The sequence below is a fragment of the Gobio gobio genome (genome assembly GCF_949357685.1).
Source record: "Gobio gobio genome assembly, chromosome: 14".
NCBI classification, from domain to species: Eukaryota; Metazoa; Chordata; class Actinopteri; order Cypriniformes; family Gobionidae; genus Gobio; species Gobio gobio.
Window position 1 is genome coordinate 16,927,326 of NC_137107.1, and position 22,638 is coordinate 16,949,963.

Here is a 22,638-nt window from a genome sequence, read left to right on the forward strand (position 1 = left end):
AAGGCCGCAGGAGCGATTGAAGAGCGGGACTGTTATTATGGCATAGTCGCTGGCGGGACTTTTATTATGACACGGTTGCCAGCGCCACTTCCTCTTTTCCAGTCATGAGTATATGAGGTAACGCAACTCTGTTTATCGTATTAGATATATCTGAGTGTGTTGAAAAGGAAGTTATGACGTTCGCTCGGCGGCTGCTATGACACTTGTTCACACTGCAGTGAGAGTAAAGTGTTTAACTGAATAAAACCGGAAACCGAGGGTGACGCAGTTATGACGCAATCGACAGGCGACTCACTCACACGCATAGCTCACACGTCCCGGTTCCTTGGTTAAAATAGCAATTTTCTCACGATTTACAAATAGTTGAAAACATTTGGGATATTCTAAGTACTCAACTGAATAAAATATATAACACTGGCCTAGTGGTTTCTGGATATTTTACTGCAAAAATCCTACATAGTTCACCTTTCCTAACGTCATTTTTAGTCGATTTTTAGTCGAAAATTTCAGGACTTCAGTTGACCAAGATTTTCTTTGGTTGATTAAAGCTAGTTGATATTTGAAGGAAAAATACAATCGCGGAAGTTTTGATAATGCTGATTTGTCTGACTCTGCAGTGAGGCTTGTGTGTGTGTGTGTGTTAGTGACGCACGGTTCGCGGTTATATTCACTGATTGGGCGGGCCAAGTAAAAAAAATAGCATTCCAATTAATTGCGGGTGGATGAGAGAGAAATCATTGTGTTTGTTTGATAAAGACATTTTGCGAGCCCTCTGGGCGAATCATTCCGGTTGCCATTTATCCACATGCTTTCAAAACAATGCCTCTCTTCTAGGGCTGCTCGATTATGGAAAAAATCATAATCACGATTATTTTGGTCAATATTGAAATCACGATTATGTAACACGATTATTTCACATGACTTTGGGAATGTGTTGTATTTATTAAAAGTACACCTTTCAACAATTCAATTGAAATTGTAACATTTGTTGTACTTTTTGAACTATTAAAATAAATAATATAACATATATTCGAATCAAAGTATAAAAGTATTCACGTAAAAATGATAACCACAAATAAATAAGATCAACAATATGGTTCGGCTATGCTTTTCATGTACGTCTAACATTAGTTTTCAGGTACAGAAATGTATCAAATGTAAAATAACATTGCATATTTGAGTGCATAAATTAAAGATTAATCCTATTAAATTTACAAAAGCTATTCAATCAAGAGCGGTGAGTGATGTCCTTGTCTTTTGTTGTTTGACATTAAACAGACAGCAGTAAAGGATACTGCCCCTTTAAGACCTCGCGTCTTCTTTATCGACTGTATAAAGTTCACTTAAGGCATATACAGACTATGTCTGCTAAGATACTCATCAAGATGGACATGTTGACATACGTTTTGTGTGAGTTTGTCCGTTTAAGAGCAAGACTTGAAAGAGAACTCAATATTTGCGCGCTGAGAGACGTGTGCGCGCTCACGGATGAACGCACAGAGACACATTTTCTCACAGCGCGCGCGGCTTCTCATTCTAGCACTAAACCCGGGTGATGACGGTGAAAACGACTGGTCATATTCGAAAATATGGCAGCACTCGCAATCTCGCATGCATTGAACAAAGTTTACAAAGAGAGAATTATTTGAAAAATATGAAGGAAAAAAAGGACGTTTACACGGCTCCCCTGCTCTCGTCAGTTTTTGTTTCTTTATTAGATTGTCATAGGTCACTCTGTTTAATTTTCAAGTGGTTAAACAAATTCGTGGTGTTGCCTTGCGTTGCAGCCACTGCCATGTAGCAAATCTTGCACAAAACATATTTCTGCTATCGTCTGATTCCTCGAAGCCAAAATGTTCCCAGACAACGGAGTTGGTTTTGCCTTTTTTGCTCACCAAACGCTGCTGTAACTGCCCTCCTTCTGCCATCTTTACTCGCGCCGAGTTTTTAAATTCCAGCGGATGATATGCACACGAGACTCACGAACTGAGAGAGATTTGTGGGTTCGGGAGGGGCGGATGTGCGCGTGCGCGTTTCATTCAGAACGCAAGGCAAAATAATCGTTTTTTCTCGATTGTACTATTTTGGTGATCGTTGGGAGGCAAAATCGAAATCGAAATTCGATTAATTGCACAGCCCTACTCTCTTCTACTACTCACTCATTATAATATGCAATGTTATGCAATTATGCAAATATGCAATATCTGATCTACCTGAAAAGTACTTTGTTCTATTGTGTTTATTTGTGCTATTTCTTGTAGTTTGATTATTTGCTCTTATTTTATTACAGATTGTTTACTTGTCTTTAATAGTGTTTGAAATCTGTGTTTTATATTCTATTATATATATTTTGTTTTTCTTGCATTCCATGTAAAAAGTCTGGCGAGTAAAATAAAAAAAATACTAGCCAATGGCAGCTCAAACATAAGACAAAATAACTTTTTTTTTTTTAGCTTTAATAAGAATACGTTTATGTTTAAACATAGCCTAACTATGAAACTAAATAGGCTACAGTTTCTTTAACCTTCTTTCCGACGAAGGCGTCGGCGCGTTCTGATCGATTTTTTCCTTTATGACAGTGGAAACAACTCACAATACTCAGTCATTTTTAGCCATACAGATAAGTGCAAGACATAATTATAAACTATAAACTGTCTACTTTTATTTTTTACGCTATTTAAAACACGCGTATTCGTTCAGCTGCACTTCCTTTCCCTGCTCTCCCTCCATCTCTCTGTCACTCACGCGCGTCTCTCGCTCTCATATGGCCAAATCTGCTTTTGATATGAAACAAAGTCTAAGCTTTTCAAAAAAAATTCCGTTTTAATACGAAAAGCAAACAATAAATAGCGTTTTGGTGCTAATGTGGCATAGCAGTTGAAGCCAAAGCCGTTGAAAAACAGAGTTGTGACATGCTCTCATCTCCCGGCGGCGCACGCAGTCACGTGCTTCATGGAGCTTCTAAACAAACCAGCGCTGTCAATGCATTTGAATGGATGGACGACAGTTTCACTGTACTGGTATCTGGAGCAATTTTTAGTAAACAGTACAGCATAGTGTGCATTGATTATTACGTCAACCATATTTATAGGATCATTTTATTATGGAGAGTGATGGAGATGCAAAATTATTAACATTAATGTTAATGTCTTTCTGTATTTAGCCCTCAGGTATTCCTTACTAATTGGTCACACTCATACTCATTGATGGTCAAATGTGACCATACACCTTAACTATTTTTCAATTAAATAAATGTTCTATATTTTAGTTTAATAATATGTATTGAATATTTTGAGGAGATATTTTGGTACTAACTATTTGTGCAATAATTATGGTCCATTAATGACCATTTAATGAATTAAAATATTTTTTGCGCTTTGCAAAACCGCTGATTCAATTCGCTGATTCATAACGGTTTGAAGCTTCATGAAGCAGTGTTTTGAAATCGGCCATCACTATATAAGTCATTATTTCGGTTTTTTGGCGCACCAAAAATATTCCCGTCGCTTTATAATATTAATCTTGAACCACTGTACTCACATGAAATGATTTAAATATGTTTTTAGTACATTAACGGATCTTGAGAGAGGAAATGTCATTGCTGGCTATGCAGGCCTCACTGAGCCATTGGATTTCAACAAAAATATCTTAATTTGTGTTCCGAAGATGAACGGAGGTCTTACAGGTGTGGAACGGCATGAGGGTGAGGAATAAATGACATTATTTTCATTTTTGGGTGAACTAACCCTTTAACAATTCAAGCCCAATTAGGTGGCAAAAAGCACTCAGTTCTGTTCTTACACGCTCTATGAGCAGTAGGGTTGGGCGATGTCCCCTAAATTGGCAGTTGACCATGTTTACAGTAAAACATTGTGATGGTCGATGATATCGTCGTTTGGGGGGTGGGGAGATTATGTACTATATCTCTTTACATAAATACTATTTTCAACTTAAAACTATCATTTCATTATTTTACTAACCCAAATAATGACTCTTCCGCGCTAGGTTGCACATGAGGGAAAAAAAGTATATCTCTTTACATAAATACTATTTTCTATTTTAAAAATATAAATTTGTTATTTTACTAATCCAGTGTTTTGTATGTGAATGCTGTTTCACGTGAATATTACCACAGGAGTGAAGCACAAAGCTTTGTTTAGCCTACAAAGGAAATAAATTAGCACTTGTTTATTCTGTTTTGCGATCTGGTCACCCGATTTTCTGTGAATTTTAACAATAGGCCTAGTCCATTTTATCCCAATGGACATGGACATCTCGTTTCTTTACCCAGATCTTCACTCACGTCGCACCCTTTTCGCAGGGGATTATAAACGTTTATTCCTTTTGTTTGCTTATAATTAAAGGTAGGGTAGGTAAGAATGATCTAAAACACTTTTGTCCAAATTTGTTTAAACTTTCTTTATATGTCAAAACATAATTAAAATTTAAGTACTCTGAAAAAGAGAGTATAAAAATCGAGTGACTCTAGACTTTTTTTATCTGCAATAAACACCGCTCATTATTTTCGTTCGGGCCGAAACAAGTGATTGGCTTGGGCGACTGTCACTCTCTCTCGCTACCATGGCTACCGCCTCTTTTGCTACAGGATCCGCCCACATGCGCGCGCCCCACTGTTGCCAAGTCGGGCTACTTCCACACTGTTGCCGCGGGCTGTTTTTCATGTCCGCAGGTTGAAGCGACCCCAATTATGTGATATTTTGCCCCAGGATTTGCGAATTTTAGCAGGCAGCCCTACCAAAAAGACACATATTTTACCCCCCAAATGCGACACGATTGGGCTTGTTTTGGGCTAGTTTTGAGTAGCAATTGGGCGGATTTTGTTGTGAAAACCTGGCAACCCTGGCGCACCCGTTTGATTTGAGGAGTTCAAGAGGCTGTATTTCTGCTGGACAGGTAATCTTTCATTTTGATTATACATTTTTTTGGTTTATGTTTTCATGAAGCATGTCTCACTAGCACACGTAGCTGCCTAATATAGCTAACATAACATTACTTAGCATAAAGTTACAATGTTATACACTTAGCGAACCATTAGTAGAGATGATAAATACTCAATATGCTTAGCTCAAGTTGATCGCTCGTGTTGAATGTGACTTTAGATAACAAAATGCATGTGTAAAAGCTAGTACACCGCATCCAGGAACTTTTTTTAGAACTAAGTTAGCTTTAGCTACAACCCTCTGTCTCAACTCTTTTACCATGTTCACCGGGAACTTTACCTGCATGTTTATTTCGGCCCTTGGTTTGTTTTTATATACTCTACCAATGTTTATGTTGATGTTTTTATCTTGTATCTGTGTGTGTCGTAGACACTGTGTTGTGTGTGTATTTTAAACTTTACCAGTATCGTTATTCTAGCTTGATAGTGAGTACTAAAATACATCTTATTTGTTTATATTCATAATGATAAAGTTAGATTTTTTATTACATGTGATTCTGACATGATGTCACTACATGCACTTCTTCTCTGCTCGCCTCAGGTAAATAATGCGCCTTTCAGCTGAGCGGTCGGCGTAGCGCGTTCATGCGTTTTGGGGGCGTGGCTTTGGAAAGAGCCCAGAAGGGAGAAGGTGGAGTGAATGGAAATAATGAGCTGTCTTTAAAACAGTCGTGAGAAGTCTACAGACACTACATTTTTATAATTTTTTTTCAGAGTACTTACATTTTAATGATGTATTGATATATAAAGAAAGTTTAAACAAATTTGGAAAAAAAGTTTTTTAACAAAATCTTACCTACCCTACCTTTAAGTCTATTATAACTATTCACATCCTTTACTGTGGTAAAGTATAAATAACACTGCAGGACGAATACCTTTTTACTTCAAATTTTATTTAACACAGTTTGTTCTTGTTATTAAACTTGGTAAGGCGCGTCAAGTTTATTTGAATAGCGCATTTCACACACACACCTGTGATTTTAGTTTCGTTTTCTCTGGTAGTGAATAATCAAACATTGCCTAAATGTCTTGACCCTGTGGAAGATAAAATTTGCTCTTCAGACCTTTTACAACAAGTGTTGCTTTGCAACATCAGGAGAAAACATGAAGACGAAGATATTAGAAAAGTGTATCCAGCTCGTGTCCCACATTCATCTCAAAGCGCAGAGCGGTAGGCTATATGACGCATCTTTGCGGGGAAATAGCCTAGTATGAATTACTAATATTTAATTTTCTTATATTCTTTAGGTTACCATTATTTACTGATAATCGTTTAAATGTTTTATAGGCGTAGTGTGTTGTGTCACAGACGGAAGTGCTAAACACACGTGCTTTGGATGTTTCAGCCTCAAATTATTTCAAAATGTACAGTATATATATAGACATAGACTACACTACAGTATAGACTACACTAGACATAGACTACACTAGGCATAGACTACACTACAGTATTTAAAATAGCATATATACCTTAGTTAAATTCCCAATTTAATTTACAGAGCAATCCCTGCTAAGTTTTTAGTTTAACTATAGTAGAGGATTAGTGTGTGTCACACTCACAACAGACTCGCAACGGGGGGCGTGGCATCACGATGGTGACAGAAAATCGTCCATCGGCACAACCCTAATGAGCAGCGGCTTCAGTGGTTTAAAATCATCTGTTTTTAAACTGCAATACTTAAAAATGCATGCAAACGATAAGCTTTCATGATTGCGTAGCACATCAACGCCACGTGAGCATAACCGCGATAGAGACGATAGTCCAAAATCTCTACCAGTTGATACATTTCTACCGGGTTAATCATGTCTACTGGTATATCGCCCAACCCTTAATCTGAGTGAAACGGGAATTGATTGGAAGGTTGGATCGTTGTAGTTTGCTAATGGTTGATCTCATGTGAGTGACAGGTTTTCCCACCCTCGCACTGGTAAACACATCATCATAGAAGAGAAGTATGTCGCTTCAAGAGCAGTGTTGGGGAAAGTTATGGGTTACAATATTGCGTTACTCCCTAAAAAGTAACTGATTAAAATGCATTACGTTATTTTTGCATAATTTTTTTCACGTGGGCTTGTTTGAAAACACACACACACACATACACACACACATATATATATACACACACACACACACACACACACACACACACACACACACACACACACACACACACACACACACACACACACACACACACACACAATCTACTTTCTATTAAATTAATAAGCCTCAGGCTGAAGGAAATGCAAATTTACGCCTGTACAGTAGGATTGCAGAAGAATAGGATGCAGGTGAAGAAGGTTTAGCAATATTAATACAAAAGAAACATAAATGGGATGTTTAAATAAAGTATTTTTTGATTAGTATGGTTGAATTAGATCTTCGAAGGTCAGCAGCAAAGACATTGGTTAATAAAGTGAGATTGTGTTATTTAACATATTTAATTATTGCAGGTTTGCGTAATATTCTGAGTTTGCTTTTCACTGTTTTTATTCAATTTGAGCAATACTAAATCTGTTCTTGTGCAAGTGAGATGAGTAAATGCATACTCACATTTAGTCTAGAACTGTAATAACCCTCATGTACACACACACACAGCGCACACAACACCTCTGCACTTATCACGGTTTCTCTCAACATGGGGTGACTCAATACATGGGAAAACAAAGTAACTTGCGTTTCTTATTTGAAAAAGTAACTTGGATATTTTGTTGTACATTTAAAAGTAATGCGTTACTTTACTAGTTACTTGAAAAAAGTAATCCGATTACATAACTTGCTTTACTTGTAATGCATTACCCCAACACTGTTCGTGTTCAAGAGTGAGGGAAGTTATTTATTTAAAGATTACGGGGGCACATGATGTGTGCAAAGATAAATCTTTTATTTTAAAAAAAATACTGCAATATTCAATATGAGTCTTTAAATAAGATGCAAGCAAGTTTCCCAAAAATAAAATAAAAATTAAAGTAGTGCAACATATATAGAGCACTGCCTACTTAGATAAGCTAGTGCTAAATGTCATCTTAAAAAAGGAGGAAACAACATGTTAAGCAATCATACAGCAGTGACTAAACTGAAACCATCTATGAAATAAGACAGCTTTCGACATTTTAAAATGTCCTAATGTTAACAACTGTCATTTGTAGTGTGTCGCCTGGTATATGTAGCATGTAACTAACAACTTTTTTTGTAATTTTTTTTGTAATCAATGTAAACCTGCAAAAATTAAAGGTTTAGTTCACCCAAAAATGTATTATTTTCTCGCGTCCGTGTTCCAACGTTCCACACTTAGGCTACTACATTTGTTTGTTGTAGTGTTGCAGATCCATTCAAGTATATACTAGCCTTACGAAAATGAACAATGGGCGACACAAGGTCTCTAAAAGATCGTAGTGACTACAGTTAATTTAATTAAGTAAAATAGTAATAAAATAATACATACAATCACCTTCAAAGACTGTAAGAAGCATATGTTAAAGGGATAGTTCTGTCATTAATTTCTCAGCCTCATGTCGTTCCAAACCCGTAAGACCTTTGTTCATCTTTGTAAAACAAATAAAGAGATTTCTGATGAAATGTTCTTTCTGACCCCACATAGACAGCAACACAACGACCACTTTCAAGGCCCAGAAAGGTAGTAAAGACATCGTTAAATTAGTCCATGTGACTCCAGTGGTTCAACCTTAATTTTATGAAGCAATGAGAATACTTTTTGTGCGCAAAAAACAAATAAAAACGAATTTATTCAATAATTTCATCTGGTCTGTGCCAGTCTCCTACACAGTTTACTTTGTAAATACAGTGCAAAAATGTGAATAAAGTTCTTATTTTTGTTTGTTTTTACCGCACAAAAAGTATTCTCGTCGCTTCATAACATTAAGCATGAACTACCATAAACCACTTTATGGTCACATGGAATATTTTAACAATGTCTTTACTACCTTTCTGGGCCTTGAAAGTCACTGTCTATGGAGGGCTCAGAGAGCCCTCGGATTTCATCAAAAATATCTTATTTTTTGTTCTAAAGATGAACGAAGGTCTTACGGGTTTGGAACGACAGGAGAGAGTAATAATAACAGAATTTTCATTTTTGGGTGAACTATCCCTTTAACATATGCTTCTTAAACTCTTTAAAGGTGATTGTATGTATTACTATTTTACTCAATGAATTGTAACTTAGTCACTACGATCTTTTAGAGACTTTTGTCTCCCACACTGTTCATTTTCGCAAGGCTAGCTAGTATACTTGAACAGATATTGCAACACTACAACAAAACAAATGTAGTAGCCTAAGTGTGCAGCACAAGAACGTTGGAACACGGACGCGAGAAAATACAGCAGGATTCCCTCATGTTTGAGAAATACACCTGCAGAAAAAATTATAAACAACTGAAAGTGCCCACTAGACACCATGTCTGACTATCAAGTAACGCGGCTAGCTATCTAACGTTATGTAGGTAGAGCACTATTTTGAAAAACACTTTCAAAAATCAGAGGGTCGGTTAATTCAGAGGTTCAGTTAATTCGGGCGCTTATCTCCAGCACACAGACACCAATGATTGTTGTCAATAACACTACAGACAACAGAGTGTTCATCGCTTCTCCTTTATACAGAAACTCAGACCGTGAACAAAAAATGTCGTAAAATCCAAGTAGGGTTTTGACAGAAACGGAGATGTTTTCGTTTTTTTTTATTGACAGGTCCATCTTTTTTTTGCTCAAGGTTAGGAACACAACAAAGCAGGCGGCGAGCAACACACCGTGATCAATGTGTAATTCTGAGGTTTGATCCGGTGATTCGTAAATAATAAAGCATGCATTCTTTGCATTGCTCTTGTCTTTTTTGGCCTAACTTCCTTTGGGGGAATCCCCCATCGTTTTGAGCGAGATAGCGCGTCGTTTGAGGATCACAGCTGTCAAAAGTGACAATGATCAGACGGGCTGTCATGTCTTACCTTCTCTCGCCTTCAACAGAACAGTGTTGGCCACGATATTCTCGAGCTCCATGTTTCCTGGGTTGCAGGCAGGCACCGCAGGCCCAACCTCGTCGCCGGGTTGGCAGTGTATGTGTGTGTGTATATGTATATGTGTGAGTGTGTGTGTGTGAGTGTGTGTGTGTGTGTGTGTGTGTGTCCTCCCCCGCTCCCCCCCACAGCGGAATATTATTAACCCTGAATGACTCTCCGCTCTGCCGTTTCGCTCCTCTGATTCCCCGCCCAGTAGCTTCGGACTTACGTCGATCGTAGAGCCTACTATGGCAAAGCCTGAGCTCATGAATATTAATAAGACATGCTGACGTTGCTTGGTAACCAACCTCGAGCGTCCTGCTTGAACGGTCCCATGGAAAACAGAAGGAAAAGAAGACGACGAAGAAGCATTATTGAAAGAACATTACTTTCCTGTTGTATATAAATGATGTAGCATATAAAATGAAGAACTGACATACATATTCTTAATCAGATGTATTAGAATTATATATTTTGGATCGCGATTAATCGCATCCAAAATAAAAGTTTGTGTTTACATCAGATGTATTAGAATTATATATATATATATAAAGTGCATTAAGCATATATATATATATATATATATATATATATATATATATATATATATATATATATATATATATATATATATATATATATATATATATATATATATATATATATATATATAATAATTCTAATACATCTGATGTAAACACAAACTTTTATTTTGGATGCGATTAATCGCGATTAATCTTTTGACAGCCCTAATATATATATATATATATATATATATATATATATATATATATATATATATATATATATATATATATATATATATATATATATATATATATATATATATATATATATATATTGCTGTCAAATCGATTAATCGCGATTAATCGTATCCAAAATTAAAGCTTGTGTTTACATAATATATGTGTGTGTTTTTTTACGGTCTATGGTGTGTACTCAGTGTGTATAATTATTATGTATATATAAAATGTATATATAAATACAAACACATGCAAGTATATATTTAAGAAAAAAAATATTTATATATAAAATATTTATATTTACAGTATATACATGCAAATATTTCTTAAATATAAACATGAATGAGTGTGTATTTATATAAACATAATAATTATACTCGGTACACACACATATATTATGCAAACACAAACTTTTATTTTGAATGCGATTAATCGTGAATTCTTATTTTTAAGCCTTCAAAATTGGCACAGTCCTTTAATCTGACATTTATAATTTGTTATAATAGTAATACATGTATGATAAAGAATATGTATGTCAGTTATTTTTATACATTTTATATGGTAAATTTATATATACTGCAAAAGTGTTTCATTCTTCTAAGTATGTTTTTTTTTCTTCTGTTGAGTATATAAATAGGAGTATTTGTTTTAATGCTCATTATTGTTATGAAAATATTTGTACATTTGCAATATGTAGTAAACATCTATAAAAACATCACGTGATAATCTGCTTAATATTATTCATGACCAAATCTTCGCCATAGTAGGTTTCGTTCTTTCTCAATCAAACTTCTGCATGTTTGTACTTGTCTTTTATAAGATACTATGTTTCCTTATCCCCATATATAACTGCTTATTATATGATGTATTATTATTCTAACCATATATTGCTGAATATAAGCGGATTGCTGTCTATTAATCAATATCTGTCATATGTCTTTCCTTTGATGATAAGCATTAACAGATGTACATTTTTTCAGCCACATCAGACTATGTGCAGCTCTGAACTTGTAGTTACATGAACTGCAGAAGCTTAGTTTATATCTCCATCTAGAGGTAAAACTGCCCTTACTAAAATTAACCATGGGTTTACTACAAATAAAACCAAAATAAAGCATGGTTATTATAGTTAAACCACGGTAATCACAAATTAACCATGGGTTTGCTACTCTAACTACAGTTTAATAATGGTATTTGTGGTAAAATACAAAAAAAGAAATACAAAAAAAAAGCATACAACTTTTTTACGATAATAAAAACATGGTTGATTTTCGAAGGGTATTATACCTAATTAATAAAAGCCAATCATCCTAATATAATGATAATAACAAAACTTATAGTACTCCTAACGCTGTGAAGTGTCTGTTTTTCAATTATATCAGTACGTGGCTCTGAACGTGATATCAGCTGCGTCCTCCTCGTGTCTTCCCTTAATTGTAGCATAAATGTAACCTAAAAATCGAACCTATTTTTAATGTGCTATGCATACACACTCTTCTCTATTCACAATTAATTTATTTCACGATAACTACTAGGCAAAAGCTCGTCTCTACGTTTTTGTTAGGACCTTTCTTTTACGGCAGGAGGCGATATCTAACCATGTCGATGTGTTTTGCCTTTGGAGAAGAAGTCGCTACTTCCGCGTTCCTCAAACACGCGTGTTACAGAGTAAAGACAGTGGTGTATTATCACTGGTATATTATACAGAAATGGGTAAACTCACGAAACGTAATCGTAACACGTTTAATTACAATAATAACAAGAAGAAACTGAAGAAGAAGTTAAGAAGAAAGGATAAACCGCACATTGAATGGTAAGTTCAAGTACGTGCTAAATTTAAATGTAGTGTGTTATGTATACTTCATGCAGTCCTGTTATGTTTTAAATGTGCTAAATTTCATATTCATCATTACAAATGTGTAATTACAAATACATTTAAATACACGACACAAAAGTTTAAATAGAAACGAAATTAAAGCATATTGTAGTTAGCCATTAGCTAATGCTTGTCAGTACATTTGGCTGTACAATTTAGCCATATTTCAATATAAGTAATTATGCAATTACATAATATGTACTTAAGTGTGTCAAAAAAGCAGTTTTGTTGCAATTAACATAAAATTAATCTACAATACATGATCATTTAATTACAACCCACATGAAAAATACTATAGTATGTTATAGTAAAATTACTCGAGTAAATATAGAGTTTTTGAACCATACAATAGTAAATATAGTACAGTAAATTGAAGTATACCTCAGTATTTATAGTTTAAGAATAAACTATAGTTAATACTACAGTTACTACTAAATAATAGAATTTACTGTAGTGTCTTTACTATAGTATGGTTCAAAAACACTGTAGTGTTTACTAGAGTAATTTTACTATATACTATAGTATTTTTTCATGTGGGAATAACATTGGATTAAGTGTTTGAAAACATTGCATTCGCTTTGCTGAATTATTTTAAAGTATATTAACCCTTGTGCGTCAATTTAAAAAAGTTACTCTGAAGTCCTTAGAGGACAAATCTCAGTGTCAAAAATGGTCTTAACATTTTAAACTTTGGAGCACAGATTTAAGATTGGTGTCATTTTGAAGACGACCTTTGGCAGATTGTTGTAAAAAAAAAAAGAAATGTCTAACAAACAAAAAAGGTTTTAGAGGGGTTTGTTTTACACAAAATGAAGTTTAAACTCTAAAACTGCTAGTAAGATTTTGTTTTAGGTGCATTACCAAATTTTTCCCATTAGATGCCAGCAAAGCTGGGATTTGCAGTACAGTAGAATTTTTCTATCAAAAATTACACACAAACACACATTCAATTTTGTTTAGTACATCCACACCAACCCACACAATTATAGCTGCATAATTTATCCAACTGACTCTAATATGCAGAAGCAGAAAACAGGAAAAAGCAAGTATTTGCTTTATAGATGAAACCGATCCGCCATCTTGTAAATAAATAGTACAAATTATAATTTTAAAGCCTTGCCAACAAAATGAAAACCTATTAACAAAGACTGCATAATTGTATAGTTAAATGACCCTGGGATTAATAATTGCCGTTTTAATGGGTTTCAATCGGGACATTTTCGGTCCTTAAAGGAACACCCGACTTTTTGGGACTATGGGACTATTCACCATATCCCCCAGAGTTAGAGAAGTCCATACATGCCATTCTCATCTCCGTGCATACCATAACTCTGTCTGACGCACCCACCGCTAGCCTAGCTTAGCACAAAGACTTGAGGTAAACGGCTCCAGCTAGCCTACTGCTCAATAAGAGACAAAATAACGCCAACATTTTCCTATTTACATGTTGTTCAAATATTCTAGTACAGCCCTAGTAGGGATGTGACGGTGAGGAAATTTCCCCACAGGTTAATTGATGTGTGACAACACCGGTAATACCGGTATCACCGGCGGAGGCTTTTAAATCACTAATTCTATCTAACCGAGAGTAACATGCACACGACCGCTCTGAACTGAAAACGCGCCAGTGTGCACACACCGTGAATGACAGCTCGTCTGTAAATGCGCGCTCTGTGAGGCCATGGGTGCGTCTCAATCAGTTCCCTAGTTCAGTAGTCAGGGCACTGATCAAGCATTGATCAGTCTATGACAATAGTATCCAGCTGCAGCCCCGCAGCACACCAGTTTCAGAACACCAGTTTCAGAACACCATCCACAGAACCGGAAGTGAGGGGCGGGGCTTAAACAGTCATAGTTGCGCTATCCGTACATGTAATTTTCTTTTGATAAATATAAGCTGTTTTCACATGGATTTTGATCGGATCGATGTCTACAATATTTAACAACAATACTTTTAAATGAAGTCAATTTTCTGTTCATATAATATGCATGTTATGATGTACAATGATCAACATTTTAAAACATAGCCTATTGATCATGCTTTATACTTCATGAAAACAGGCTAAAACTATACACAGTTTTTATTTAAAAAAATATTAATAAATGTATAACATGTTGTAAAGTGTTTCTCACTTGACTATAGATATATTAGTATTATTTTGTAGTAACCATTTAATACAAGGCCTTAAAGTGAAACATGTGTTTCTCTGAAAGAAAACAAATAGGACATATATAAAATATTTCTAAAATAATATTTAAAACGAATTTAAACGGCACATAATAAAAAATAAAAACATGCAAAAAAAATTAAAAACACAAAAACTTGTGACTCTTAAGCCCATATCATGGCATGTCTGCAGAAATACTTGAAAAGATGAAAGTGTTTTCATCCCTGAAAACTAAATGTATATGTTTAATTAATGAATAATTATTTAATATTAAGACAAATAATATCTTTTGACAAATGCAAAAAAGTTTTAATGATAAAACGTGAAAGACGTGAAAAGATGACAGTCTTTTCATCCCTGAAAACAAAATTAATATGTTTAATTAATGAATAATTATTTAATATTAAGACAAATTATATCTTTTGACAAATGCAAAAAAGCTTTAATGATAAAACGTGAAAGACGTGAACAGATTCAATATTCGTTCACCACCACATGTATAATGACAGAAATATCACACAACTCAATATATTTCACGCCATGAATGAATAACAGTTCGTCCGTAAAGCCTTGTTTATACTCGGTGCGCGCGGCAAAAATAAATGCGCGCAGTCAGCGTAGCGCGGAGGCTCGCACTGCGGAGCCAGGCGAAAGTAAACAATGCGCGCTCTGTGCGGCCGTGCACATTTTACTTTCAGTTTTGAATTAGCGCCAATTCGGCTGCGGGTTGCTTGAATTGTGGGTTCATTAGCCTATTATGTTTAATGAAAAACACAACAACAAAACAAATGACAAACTCCCTTAAATAGGCGCTTTTATGTTTCGCTTTGAAACCAAATCTTCCGCGATCATCTCAGTCAGCTCCTCACTCTTAAAGGGTTAGTTCACCCAAAAATGAAAATTCTGTCATTAATTACTCACCCTCACGTCGTTCGAGACCCGTAAGACCTCCGTTCATATTCGGAACACAAATGAAGATATTTTTGTTGAAAGCTGATGGCTGAGAAAGGCTTCAGATAGGCCTCCATTGGCATTCAGTACACTTATACTCCCAAGACGGATAAAAGGCACTAAAAATGTCGTTACAAAGTCCATCTCACCACAGTGACTCTACAATAATCTTACGATGCGACGACAATAGTTTTTGTGCGCAAAAAAAATCAAAATAACACCTTTTTCCAACTTGTTACTGCCTTCCGTGTGTGCCTCCACGACGCATGCGCGAGAATATGACGCAGATCCGGCGCTCGGACAGATGACCCATAAGTGATTTGTTTACAATCAGAGGAAGACGCGCGTATCTAAGCTGTTGGATTCTACATTGATCGTGCTTTAGGTCTCGGCGTAGTGCTCAAAATGGGGTTAGAGTGGCATTTCATGGATTCCCGAACCCCGGCGCTACGTCATATTCTCGCGCATGCGTCGTGGAGGCACACGCGGAAGGCAATAACAAGCTGGATAAAGGTGTTATTTTGATTTTTTTTTTGCGCACAAAAACTATTGTCGTCGCATCGTAAGATTATTGTAGAGTCACTGTGGTGAGATGGACTTTGTAACGACATTTTAAGTGCCTTTTATCGGTCTTGGGAGTATAAGTGTACTGAATGCCAATGGAGGCCTATCTGAAGCCTTTCTCAGCCATCAGCTTTCAACAAAAATATCTTCATTTGTGTTCCGAATATGAACGGAGGTCTTACGGGTGTCCAACGACATGAGGGTGAGTAATTAATGACAGAATTTTCATTTTTGGGTGAACTAACCCTTTAAATCTGATGAATGACTCCTGCCGCTGCCGAGACTCACGGTCGGATCCTGCTTTATTAAGCAGATACGTTCAGTTTTTATTTGTATTGTCTGTTCTCTAACTGAACTAAATTATTTTATTACTATAAAAAAATCAAAAAGACTATTTTCAGGCGCTGCGTAATATCATTGTGCCTGCTGCACCCGTGGTACATATCGGTCTAGAAAATCGCAACTTTTCATTTGAACGGTCTTAGTACACGATGTAACTATACACATCACAACATGTAAATAGGAAAATGTGGGTGCTATTTTGCACTTATTGAGTTTTGTCCCTCATAAAGGTTCTAAGTGTAGCTATTTTGTGTACCTAGTGTAAAATATATATATTTTTAAGGAAATGAGGGTAAAATTCCAATAAAAATACACACTAAAAAAAATGCAATAGGCAATTACAGGCAAAATGATAATAATAAAAAAAAACTGTCAAAAATTACACAAATGTCCTTAAGGATGCACAAGGATTGAATAGTCAAGTGTATTTTCACAAGGGTGATGTCGTTTGAAACTTCTGTTGACTTATGCATTATGAAGTTTGTCATGAAACGGGTTATCTAACAAGTCCCCAGATACGTAAAGCTTGGGATGACCACAAAACAGTGAAGCAAAATCTACGAGACATGGGGCTGTCACCTGGGACCAAGGGTATGCTTCCTATTAAAGCGAAAAAGGCAAGTATCAAGCTTGAATCACCAGTTACAGTGTATTTATAGAAATCCTGCATGATTGTGACAACCGAATGCTTTTCACTGATGTTTCAGGGCACGAAAAGTGAATCGATGGAAACAAGCGTGTTGAAACCCTATGTCATTGAAGGTATGTTTTGAAACCAGTGGTTATGAAATCTGTTGATTGAAATGTAACAATATTTTCAAGCCCTGCCAATATGATTTGGTGTGTCATTGCAGAAATGGAGGCAGAGGCCAGTCTCCGTGGGAAAGACAAAACCACGTGCTCCACTGACATGATTGAATATGTTCAACACATGGTGAAGGAACACAGTGAGAATTACAAGGTCAAAGAGTGCCGTATATATCCACAAGCCTTCTGCATGTACACAAATAAAGACTCTTTAGATAGAGTTCACATAACTGATTCATCTTTATTGATATTTCAGGCAATGGCAAGGGACGAGAAGAATTACTACCAGGACACGCCGAAGCAGATCAAGCGGAAAGTGGAATTATACAAACGGTGTCATCCTGAGGAATATGCTGCGTTCATTGCGTCTCTGCAGTCTCAGAAGTCTACATGATGTCAGGGTGAAGAACTCTTAAACTGCTGGTCAGAATATCACCTTGAGCAGAGCTCCTGGAGACACACTGTCCTGCAAAGTTTATATCCAACCTGCATGTGATTTTCAAGGGATCCCGAAGAGCTTGATTCGCTGGTTCAGGTGTGCGTGTTTAAAGTTGGAGCTAAACTCTGCAGGACGGTGGGTCCCCCGGAGCAGGGTTGAAGATCTCTGACCTCTGCCTCCATTTCTGTAATGAGACACCAAATCGTATTGGCAGGGCTTGAAAATATTATTACATTTCATAACCACTGGTTTCAAAACATACCTTTGTAGACTTCTGAGTCTTCAGGATGAGAGGATTTTCAACCGTTCCTTTCTACTATGGCATCTTCGAGAGCATGTTAACTTTTAAGTGTTTTATGAATCTAGTGAGCAACTTAAATATTTGCAGATGTATATAAGCTTTGCATTTGTCATTGTATGTTGTGAAGTAAAATGCAGGCATAAAAAATTTATTCGGACTTTATAATGGATACGATTAGTGTGTTTTGGCAAATAAAATGCATAGGAAGTGAAAACAACAGTCTGACACAATGCAGAAATCTGGGTTCAGTATATGTCTAGCCATATCTCAAAATGATTTAGAAAGGTTTTTTTTTTTTTTAAGCGCTTTGTGTTTCTGCTAGTTTTTTCAAATCGATAAATCGCGATTAATCACATCCAAAAATAAAAGTTTGTTTATACATAATATGTGTGTGTGTGTGCTACTGTGTATAATGTATATATAAATATGAAAAATAGTTTTATTTATATTTATAATATAAATATACACTACCAGTCAAAAGTTTGAAAACTACTATTTTGATTTTTTTGAAAGAAGTCTCTTCTGCTCACCAAGGCTGCATTTATTTGATCCAAAATACAGCAAAAACAGTAATATTGTTAAATGTTTTTACAATTTAAAATAACGGTTTTCTATTTTGAATATATTTTAAAATGTAATTTATTTCTGTGATTCAAAACTGAATTTTCAGCATCATTACTCCAGTCTTTAGAGTCACATGATCCTTCAGAATCATTCTAATATAATGATTTGCTGCTCAAGAAACATTTATTATTATTATTAATGTTGAAAACAGTTGTGTACAATTTTTTTTAGGGTTATTTAATGAATAAAGTTCAAAAGAACCATTTATCTGAAATATAAAGCTTTTGCAAAATTATAAATGTCTATACTGTCACGTGAGCAATTTACTGCATCCTTACTGAATAAATGTATTAATTTCTTTAAGTTATTTCCAAAAAAAAGAACAAATTCTTACCGACCTAAAACTTTTGAACGGTAGTACAATGTTACAAAAGCTTTCTATTTGAGATAAATACTGTTCTTTTGAACTTTATTCATCAAAGAATCCTAAAAAAAAAAGTGTTTTACACAACTGATAATAATTTTCAACATTGATAATAATCATAAATGTTTCATGAGCAGCAAATCAACATATTAGAATGATTTCTGAAGGATCATGTGACTCTAAAGACTGGAGTAGTGATGCTCAAAATTCAGCTTTGTGTCACAGGAATAAATTACATTTGAATAATATTTCACAATATTACAGCTTTTTTTGTATTTTTAATGACATAAATGCAGCCTTGGTGAGCAGAAGAGACTTCTTTCAAAAACAATCATAATAGTACAGTTTCCAAGCTTTTGACTGGTATACAGTATTTACTTTCAAATATGGCCACACAGTTGTTTTCCAGGATTGTCAGACGTATAAGAGTTCTGCTTATTACAAATCAGCTTTGCGAAGCCCTCACAAGTCTAAAAATACACTACATTTGCATTGCAAAACTGACGTTTATTATGGCATTTCATTTGTCCACGTAGCTCCAGGGTAGGAGTATCTGTAGCCAAAGCAATTTGCAATTAATATGGGGTAAATAAGCTGCATTCAAGAGACTTTTCATATAGTTCTTCATTCATACTACAAGCTCTTGTTGATGCTAATTCAACCCACTTGCATAACCAGACTGTATTGATTTCACAGTGAAGAGGCCTTATTTTCGAACAGCTGCGCAACTTCTAAACAACAACTCTATTGGAAGCCTGAATCACAGTTATGAAATGAGAATTATCTGAGGTATCCACTATCAACTGCACAATCTGGCATGCTGGAGGCAAAATAAAGCGTTAAGGATTAGTTGGGTTAATTACTCACGGAATGTCCCTATTTCACCCAAAAATACAAAGAGAAAAGATATTAGGAATAAGGAAAATAAAAATGGAATGTTTTTGCATTGTGACATTGTCACGATCATTACAGACGTGCCTTGAATTCTCATATCAATAATAAAAAAAACAATATTGTCCTGATAAAAAGCATTTTTAAATGAATATGTATTTAAATCAGACAATTTTATATATATATATATATATATATATATATATATATATATATATATATATATATATATATATATATGTTATATATACACATATATAGTCAAACCAATATGTATTCAGACACCTTCAACATTTTCTCACATTATCACAGTTTATTCGCTATAGTTTAGAAAATTGTAATAAAATATGACAAGAACTCAAGAGTTAAACTGTCAAAACAAATGAATTTTAATAATGTCAGATAACTTTGATAGAAAGGCATATCATGGATTACAATCAACCAATCAGCTGTTCAATTTAAGTACACAATGAGATAATACCAATTTAGGTCAACCAATGACCAAGCAATGCTTCATTTTGTTTAGTCTGTGGTGTCAAAGGTTGCATTAGCAATTAAATTAAAAACAGCATTTTGGTCCCAAATTTATCAATTTTACTGGTAGTCCACTTTATGAAGAATTTTGGGGTATAATATGTCACAGTTTACTTTATTTTGCTATCCTCATTTACATAAATTAACTATCGTGTCCTGCACCCACTAGTAAAGTTATATCTGGTGTCTGAATAATTTTTGGTTTTACTGTGTAGATGCATACAATGGTGCTTGAATGTTCTATATTTCTGCAGAAATATGACGCAAAACATCATCAGATGTTCACAAAAGTCCTAAAAGAGAACCCAGTCAAACAAATGAGACAACAATATATACTTTGTAAATTATTTATTGGGGGGAAAAAATGTATCCTGTATTCCATATTTGTAGTGATATAACAGCAACTAAACATTTCCAGTAACTGCTGGTCAGTCCTGCGCAACGACTTGGAGGAAATTTTAGCCCATTCCTCAGTACAGAACCGTTTCAACTCTGGGATGTTGGTGGGTTTTCTCACATGAACTGCTTGCTTCAAGTCCTTCCACAAGGTCTGGACTTTGACATGGCCATTCCAAAACATTGCGTGCTTGGGGTCGTTGTCTTGCTGCATGACCTACTTTCTCGAGCTTCAGTTCATGGACGGATGTCCTGACATTTTCCTGTAGAATTCGCTGATATAATTCAGGATTCATAATTCCATCAATGATGGCAATTCGTCCTGGAACAGATGCAGCAAAACAGGCAAAAACCATGATACTACAACTACCACCACGTTTCACAGATAAGGAATGCTGAAATGCAGAGTTTTTCTTTCTCCAAACATAACACAAGTTCCATTTTTCTCTTTCTTTTCCATTAGCAAACTGCAGATGGGCAGCAATGTTATTTTTGGAGAGCAGTGGCTTTCTCCTTGCAACTGTGCCATGCACACCATGGTTGTTCAGTGTTCTCCTGATGGTGGACTCGTGAACATTAACATCAGCCAACTTTTAGAGAGTCGCTTAGAAGTTACTCTGGGATCCTTTGTAACCTCGCAGACTATCCACATCTTGCTTTTGGAGTGATCTTTGTTGGTCGACCACTCCTGGGGAGGGTAGAAATTGTCTTGAATTTCCTCCATTTGTACACAATCTGCCTCACTGTGGAGTACAAACTCTTTAGTGATGGTTTTATAGCCTTTTCCAGTCTGATGCGCAACAACAACTCTTTTTCTGAGGTCCTCAGAAATCTCCGTGCCATGATACACATCCACAAACACGTTATGAAGTTCAGACATTGCTAGATTGATTGATTGGGTTCTCTTTTGGCTCGTTTCCACCGAGCGGTGCGGTACGGTACAATACAATACGGTACGCAATTATTTCCATTTTGACTGTCAGAAGTTGTGAATGGTACCAAAATACCGAACTGTACTGTACCACTTTTTTGGGACCCTTCCGTTGGGGTACCTAGCACAGTAGTCTGGTACTTAAAAGGTGCAGAACATTGATTGGTTGACAGAGAATTGTCACTCACTTGCGTGTGCTACAAGGGGAATGCCATTTTTTAATATACGGTTGAAACAATAAAAGCTGGTCTTCTTCTTGTGACAAACAGCCACATGCCGAGAAGCAAGAACAAGATCTGCTTCATTGCGCGGGAATGACGTTGATCGCTACTTTCCGGCATAGACCACGCCTATCAAGTAATGGTACTGTTGGCTGTGGAAACGCAAGCCGGATCAGGGTTTACCGTCCCGAATCATACTGTTCTGTAGTCAATTTTTTTCTTTAATCTACTTTTAGTGACAATCTGATGATGTTTTGGGTCATGTAGAAATATAGAACATTCTAAAAGGTTCACTTCCAAGCATGACTGTATATTTACAAATGAAGAACATATTTAATGGTCCCAAAAACAGGCCTAATTTTCATTAGTCACATAATTATGAAAATATCATAATTCCTCCTAACAGTAATACAGGAAAAAAAAGAGAAAGGATTCTATCCAGATGTATACACATATTTTTAATATCTGGGTCTGGATCTGGAAAGGTCCACGAGC

The 22,638-nt window shown here is 35.6% G+C and overlaps 2 protein-coding genes across 3 annotated transcripts in view; one reads left to right on the forward strand and one right to left on the reverse strand.

Annotated features, from left to right (window-relative positions):
- grk6 (G protein-coupled receptor kinase 6) overlaps positions 1-10,217 on the reverse strand; it is a 73,501-nt gene extending 63,284 nt beyond the window's left edge. Inside the window, exon 1 of one of the 2 annotated variants that reach the window (XR_013817938.1) lies at positions 9,920-10,217. Coding sequence is in view for 1 of the 2 variants with exons in the window: in XM_079835345.1 (XP_079691471.1) it covers positions 9,920-9,971 (52 nt within the window). In the remaining variant the exon portion in view is untranslated. The remainder of the gene's footprint in view (positions 1-9,919) is intronic. The other variant, XM_079835345.1, reaches the window with a different exon arrangement.
- A 2,143-nt stretch (positions 10,218-12,360) lies between these two features.
- On the forward strand, positions 12,361-18,564 carry nop16 (NOP16 nucleolar protein homolog (yeast)). Its single transcript, XM_079836028.1, has 5 exons — positions 12,361-12,547; positions 17,144-17,252; positions 17,343-17,397; positions 17,490-17,596; positions 17,699-18,564. Exons 1-5 carry the CDS (start codon positions 12,444-12,446, stop codon positions 17,834-17,836), a joined length of 513 nt encoding a protein of 170 aa, XP_079692154.1. The 5' UTR covers positions 12,361-12,443; the 3' UTR covers positions 17,837-18,564.
- The last annotated feature ends 4,074 nt before the right edge of the window (positions 18,565-22,638 follow it).